The 8,353-nt window shown below is 37.9% G+C and overlaps 1 protein-coding gene across 1 annotated transcript; it reads left to right on the plus strand.

Moving 5' to 3' along the window:
- Positions 1-5,081: 5,081 nt before the first annotated feature.
- On the plus strand, positions 5,082-6,354 carry LOC136245066 (uncharacterized). Its single transcript, XM_066036576.1, has one exon. It carries the CDS (start codon positions 5,187-5,189, stop codon positions 6,210-6,212), a length of 1,026 nt encoding a protein of 341 aa, XP_065892648.1. The 5' UTR covers positions 5,082-5,186; the 3' UTR covers positions 6,213-6,354.
- Positions 6,355-8,353: the final 1,999 nt, after the last annotated feature.

Raw genomic sequence — 8,353 nt, forward strand, 5'->3', positions numbered from 1 at the left:
ATGCAACCAGATCCGTCTCACAATGGGTCATTGAAGTAGTAGGCAGAAAGATTCCTAGTGCTAATAGCTCCTGATCCACAGTAATAATGAGTTCCTACAAGGGAAGAGAAGGATACATCATAGAAATTTTATACCAATCAAGTTTGTTTCATTTTCATGCAGATGTGGTATGGCTTAGAGCTCATGATATTGTATAGATCATAGTATCACAAACTGCAAGTGCAAGGTACACTACACTACTCACCTTTGTAAAAGTATATAGCACCTTTACTAGTGATAGAGAACTAGTGTTGATTAGGTCAAACCTATATTCTGACACATAACACATTCATCTTGATTTTTTTGTCTGATGAAAGACTATTGCTAAATTCAGCTACAGAGAGAGAACCATCACTAATAATTGATGAGAAAACATGCATGATTACAAACAAATTATATATTATGTGGTATGTGTCCTCGGACAACATGCAACCACATGTCTGACCAACAGTGGACAGCAGTGGGCATGGCAAGGAAAAAAAAAAAATATTTAAGTACAAAACTAAAGTTACAGCTTAAATTATATACAGATTAAAAACAGTCCGGGTTGATTGTCCATTCTTTAGAGCTCCTACCATAAAATATTCTCTGTGAAGCAGAAATTGAGGCACTGGCCATCTTGAACAAAAGATTTCTAGCACTTCCCTTGGAAAATAGGGATACTTGCTGGGTAAAATTTATCACATCCTTAATTGCAGCAATAGAACTAGGTTGAAAATGGCCCAAAACACTGACTTCCACAGTTCTGTAGCAGTGAGGAATCTTCAAACGATCCAATTCAGCCAAAAGCTGTACATACTCAGGTTTATAAAGTTTGCGGTTGTGTACAGACTCCAAATGATGTATTGAGTCCAATGGACATGTAAGCTCTATAATGCCCATGGATGCAGAGTGTCTGTTATAGATGACAACAGATTTAAGTTTCTTCTTTTTATTCCTGTTATCCCTTTAGCTGCACTATGTACTACAAAGCACATTAAGAAATTGTGATTAATAGACATAATTGATCACAAAAAGATTAATTCTAAAATGTAGACGTCTTGGTAGCTACTCAGGCCAGACATCTGTCATGCATGTCCTATTTTTACTATATTTGGATCCCTGAAATCAGGTTGCTTTGGTAAAAAGCCCACCGTAAGAAAATCCCAAAGTGTCAGGATATTGAACAGGATGTTTATACAACCATCTCTCCTTGGTGTGATAGTTGCAAGCAATACAAGGTACTTTTATCAAATATCCTCTTGGCTGTTTTAACCCACACATAAAAATAATTTACCCAAGTCAAAAATGATTTTATGAGGTGTTGCTGAAAGTATAAAAGCTAGGCCAGGCTCTATACACTTCAACTGCTAAGATGTTTACATCAATAGCAATGTTGTTAGTGATCTCCATTATAACAGTAATCCTCACTAAGGAGGTGGTGATGGCTACTGATGGACAGTGTGCTGATGATTATCAGTTTAAATCTCCTTTCTTACCTGGAGAATCTTGTGAGGCTATCTACAACAAGAATACAGAGACTCGTGATAAACCAGGATATTACTGGATCCTCAGTAGGGACTATTGTGGAATGACTTATACTGGATCATCTTGTGAGGACATCTACGGTAAATATCCTGAAACTGTCAACAAGTCAGGATACTATCATATTAATGACAGTCAGTGGACTTATTGTGACATGACAGAAAAATATTCTACCATCCCTTCACATGATCCTGAGTATATCTCCACATGTGCTGGTGTGGGAGGAGGATGGCACAGAATTGCCAACATCGATATCAGTACAGGAGATGATTGTCCCAGTGGATGGCGTAAAGACATTCACTTTGGTGTTAGCTTCTGTCGTGTGATCAGTGATGATTATCGTATTTGCTCCTCCACAAACTTTTCCACTAATGGTAGAAGTTATCAAAGAGTGTGTGGTAGAGCAAGAGGATACCAAAAAGGATGGTCAGCTGCTTTAGCTCATTATACTCAAACAATAGATGGCTACTATGTTGATGGACTATCAATCACTCATGGTAACCCACGTCAACACATCTGGACATTTGCCAATGGACTATATGATGGTCTGGGAGCCAATGATCAGTATAACTGTCCATGTGCTCCTGGTTCTGAGTCTCCATCTCCTTCTTTTGTAGGAACTAACTATTACTGTGAATCAGGAACTAATAATACATATAGTAGTTCTGCTTACTACTTCAATGACCCATTGTGGGACAGATCTGGTTGCATCACTAGCAACTGCTGTGACAACCCTACCCAACCATGGTTTTACCGAGAGTTAAGTGGGACCACTACAGATGATATAGAAGCTAGGATATGTAGAGGAGCTGGTTTTCCTGGTGGCTCTACCTTGATTGATCAACTTGAACTCTTCATTCAATAACCTCATATCACTATATGCATGCACATGGTACATTAAGTGTTGTACATATTGTTCATACATTAACTACTAAACTTTGCTACAAATGATGACAATTGCAGCACTTCACTGCACACCTTACCAAGAAGTGGCTACATCCCTTCAACAATCACCTCTCCACACTCGGTGTCCACATCATCAGGGATAACTACTCCACACCCGTGCAATAATGGAAATGTATATCTCATGATAAATAGGGTTATTGGATAATGAAAAACAGCTAGTTCAGCCTTCTCATAGGTCCCTATAATGGGATAGCATTAACAGAATAAAACCATTTGCTGCATGGTGAGAAGTCAATGTTTAAGTGCAGGTTGAATGCGGTCACAGATCCCAGCTGTTGCTATAGCTTAGCAAAACACAAAATTTCTTGGGTATGCCTTATCAGCTAGCTACAATTGGTAACCTCCTTTTCAATTGCCACTGCCATTAATTTTAGCACTAAATGCAAACAATAAAGTAATATCATTTACTCTGTTATCTAAATTATGACAATGACAATGCGTAATGTACCTCTGGTACTGCCATGCTTTATGAACAGCACTACAGTGAGAGCATATGTGTGCATGCAATGAACAGCCATGCAAATCATGAGATGTATTCATCCTCCAGTGCCTAACTGGTAAAGCAGATAAAAAACAAAAAAAACAATGTATATACATATACACTTGACAGTGTTATGTGAAGGACAAGCATGTATATGGTAACTACTTGATAATCCCAAACTATTAGTGAATGAACCCAAGCAACTTAAAAGAACACTCAAAATGTTGATGTCACAACATCAGTCCATCTCTTACAACCACGGTACTGGCCATGGGAGAACTGGTAGCCTGGTCATTAAAATAATAAGCATCAATGAGCGTAGACATGTATAATGGGTTAACTGATAGTCATTAAAGATGAGTCATGCTGTAGCTACTTAAACAAACAAGCCATAATCAATCTCACAAAAATGCTATTTTAATATAGTTGCTGTCACATCAGCAACACATTTCTATATATGCATAATGATTAATGCTACCCAGAATATAGAATTTTCAGTTAACAGAACACTAAACTAATTGCACTATTTTTAGTAGTTAAAAACATGCTTAAATTTCTATCATCTTTCACACTTGATTTCATTTTTTGGCACCTAGTTTGATCAGTTCCTCCCTAAACCCTTATCAACTTAAAACTAGTCTGGTATAGTGCTGTGAACATTCTGCTAATCTCAACAAGAATATGTAATTGACTATTGCACTGAAAGCTTCACTTAATGAACATTAAATTTTGAGTATACTGTATACATACAAATTTTTGAGGGATGAAATTTTTCTTTCATAATTTAAATACACGATACTAAATTTAAATTTATACTGTAAATACTCAGTCACTATTCAAACAAGGATACTTGTCTGTTTGTCCCTCCAAACAATTCTGTACATCGTTCAACAACTGATAAACATGGTATGGTGACAGGTTGTCTATTATAATAATATCATCAATGAGTTAACTGATAGTCATTCTAATAACAATGAGACTTTGGTCAAATATCTTTACCATCATAATAAACAATGACTGATGATAGGACAATTGACATGTTTTTGATGTGTCTACTCATAAATTATTTCTCACTAGTAGACTATTAAAATATGACATAGTTTGTGTTGCTTGTCACTATTCCCATAATGATAACACACCTACCTACAGTGTGATCACTAGCCCACACAATATACCGATCAGTGTAGTATGTGAAACATGTGTAGCAGCTAATTGTATATAGTGTTTTCTTATTACTGTGATATTAACACAGTGAGGGTGACACTGCTATTTTACTTGCTAGCACAGCACATCTCAAGTACAGGGCTATGAAGAATTTACTGTCCAATACTACCATCCACAAGGTAGCCATACATCCTAAACAACAACACAATAATTTAGGCATTAAAGGCTTTATATGTTCTTTACAAGATTATAAATGTTGTTTACAAGAAGGTGGTTTTTGTAATGAGGTAGTCTTATGAAAGATAACCACTAGGTAGAGATTGTTCTACATTATATATTTCACCTTTCCATTCCAGTTTACCATTCCAGTCCATTTCACTATCCAGACCAGCATGACGTGTGTTGTCCACATCATCAAGGGTTACTACCCCAAGTGATCATAACAACTTATATTGTTCCCTAGAGCATAACAGAAGTAAACAATGAGCTCATCTTGACCAACACTACCCAGTTGATCACACTAGTCAGTAAGACAACAAGCAGTTGTGAACGTTCATCTGACTCTTAACACATATCCCAGACCTTGTGAACCATGAAATTCACAACTTTAAAACCACTGTCACTTACCCACAACAACGTCAACAACCTCCTGAACAATTAAATCAACAAATTCACACCTCACAGATCCATCAGGTAGATCATACTGTCTACCAGACAACACACAAACCACCTGATCTACATGACACCAAACTGACCATCAAACCCATCACCTTCATCGCTCCACACTAGCTACCACCATGTATCTCCTAGCTGTAAGATACTGTATGAGCTTCTACAAGTGTACACACATACGTATGTGCGGTTCACAACTTATCATTTATTATCTGATTGCTAACTTGTAGTGTTTGCATTGATCTCATGCAGACTTGCAGTATATAGTGTGCATGCAAGTTGACTATATATAAAACGAGGTTTGCTGTGTAACACTTAGACAAGTTGCAAATCACTAACAATGTTGTCAGTGATCTCCATTATAACAGCGATCCTCACTAAGGAGGTGGTGATGGCTACTGATGGACATTGTGCTGATGATTATCAGTTTAAATCTCCTTTCTTACCTGGAGAATCTTGTGAGGCTATCTACAACAAGAATACAGAGACTCGTGATAAACCAGGATATTACTGGATCCTCAGTAGGGACTATTGTGGAATGACTTATACTGGATCATCTTGTGAGGACATCTACAACAAATATTCTGAAACCGTTGGCAAGTCAGGATATTATCGTATAAATAATAGTGACTGGACCTATTGTGAAATGTCAGAAAAACTCTCCACTAACCCTAGTCCTGATCCTAACTACATCCCCACATGTGCTGGTGTGGGAGGAGGATGGAGAAGGTTAGTTAACATTAATATCAGCACAGGAGATGATTGTCCTAGTGGATGGCGAAAAGAAACTTACGCTGGTGTTAGCTTCTGTCGTGTGGTCAGTGATGGCAGCAATACTTGCTCTTCTACAACCTTCTCCACTAATGGTACAAGTTATAAAAAAGTGTGTGGTAGAGCAAGAGGTTACCAGAAAGGATGGTCAGTTGCTTTTTATAGATATCACACTGGACAGACAATAAATGGCTTCTATGTTGATGGACTATCAATCACTCATGGTAACCCACGTCAACACATCTGGACATTTGCTAATGGATTATATGATGGTCTGGCTGATGGTTATGATCGGTATAACTGTCCATGTGCTCCTGGTTCTGAGTATCCTTCTCCTCCTTTTGTAGGAACTAACTATTACTGTGAATCAGGAACTAACAATACATGGGGCAGGTCTGCCTACTACTTCAATGACCCATTGTGGGACGGATCTGGTTGCATCACCAACAACTGCTGTGACGACCCTACACAACCATGGTTTTACCGAGAGTTAAGTGGGACCACTACAGATGATATAGAAGCTAGGATATGTAGAGAACACGGGTTTAGCAGAGGGTCTACTTTAATTGATCAGCTTGAACTCTATATTCAATGAACACTTCACATATACCACAACTTGTACATGGAAACATGTACCAATTGTACCCCACTATTTCATTGTATTGTATTGTAGGTTTACTGAAATTTCCACAATTTGTAATTAAATTATCGAAACTGACATTACGTACAGTTGCAGATAGAGATAGATATAACTGTAGGTGTAAAGGTAAACAGGAGCTTTATTCCCCTTAATATTATTGTCTTCATGTAAGCATGGCTGCTAAGATGACAAATGTCTCCATCCCTTCAGTGAGAAAAGAGGATCTATAGATATGCCGTACTTGCTATACTCACTATACAGTATGTAGTGACCTATAGTTACATATATATAGAAACTATTTCATTATAACTATATAGTTGATGTAAGAAACGACTTATACTAGGTCATCTTGTGAGGAAATCTACAAAGAATATCCTGAAACTGTTGGCAAGTCAGGATACTATCACAGTGATGACAGTCAGTGGACCTACTGTGACACAACAGAAAATATTTCCACTAAGCCTATGCATGATCTGAACTACATTCCCACATGTGCTGGTATTGGAGGAGGATGGTCGAGAAGAATTGCCAATGTCAATACCAGCACAGGAGGTGATTGTCCCAGTGTATGGCGTAAAGACACTCTCTCTGGCATTAGCTTCTGTAGTGTGGTCAGTGACGGTAATTTTGAGGCCATCTAAGTTACAGATGGATCCTTAGCAAGGAGTATTTGTGGTGCTAGGACATCTGTAATAATTATCATGAAATTGGTGCTATATATCATATCACAGAAAGTCTCCACAAAATACAGGCCTGATTCACTGATCATGATTATCAGACTATGTACACATGCTCACATGTGCTGGTGTGGGAGGAGGATGAAGAAGATTGTCACCTGTCATTGTACCAGTTAATGATGTAAGGATACTCACTCTGGTGTTAGCTTTTGTGATGTGGTCAATGATGATGGCAGGTGTTCTTCTACAAACTTCTCCACTAATGGTAGAAGGTATCAGAAGCATCACTTGCATTTTATTCACATAAGTAAGGCTTGACAAGATTTCTTGACTCTTAAGCATGTCAGACATACTGTACGCATCATGGTCTCAGAATAAAAATTAATAGTGCATGTTCTCCATACTACTAATGAAAAAAATAATAACACACCATACCAGGAGGTGGGTACTCCCCCTCAACAACTACAGGTGTACCTCTCCATACTTGGTGTCCACATCACCAGGGATCACTACTCCAACATGTGATCATAACAACTTGTACTCTTAATTCCCTGGAGCATAACAGACGTAAACAATGTATTCATCTTGACTAACACTATAGCTACCTAGTTGATATCACACTAGTCAGTAAGACAACAAATAATCAGTAACAATATCATGAAAAACAAGTACAGCAAAGTAATTTATATAACAGAGAACAATTTGACTTCAGCATGGATTAAATCAATTGGCATTGATGTTATAGATTGTCCAAAACATCCCTTGAAAGATTTTTATCCTCATGAACATCTAATGGATGAACACAAAAGGGCCAAAAAGGTACGTAAACACCATCTCACCCCTCCCACAACAGCACCATAAGGTATGTCTTATTTGTTGGGAGGCACATAATACAGTCACTTACACTCAACAAGCTGGGGAACCTCCTCAGCAATCAAACAAATTCACACCTCACAGGTCCATCAGGTAGATCATACTGTCTACCAGACAACACAAAAACCACCTGACCTACGTAACACCAAACTGACCATCAAACTCATCACCTTCACCACCAACACAACCATCATGTGTCTCCTGTAAGATGTGACACCTTCGCAAGTGGATACTCAGTAACCTTCAAGCAAGGAAACTTGTCTGTTTGTTCCTCCAAAGAGTTCTTATAACAGAAGATAACTCGCTTTGTAATTAGCAGTATACTGTACAAGTACATACGTATAGTCCCAAATATTCATTCTTACATGTGGTAGTATATTGGACACTTTACCTGCTAGTTAATGTTTCTTATTTTAGACCACACCACAGGTCACAGGATGCTGGGAATTTTGTGCTGAAATCACCCCAACTAATACAGTTGTACATAACTGATGCTTGTTTTGTTTGTTTGCTTATTACTGTATTCTTGCATATACTGTATTGCTT

Source organism: Dysidea avara, chromosome 15 (genome assembly GCF_963678975.1).
Source record: "Dysidea avara chromosome 15, odDysAvar1.4, whole genome shotgun sequence".
NCBI lineage: Eukaryota > Metazoa > Porifera > Demospongiae > Dictyoceratida > Dysideidae > Dysidea > Dysidea avara.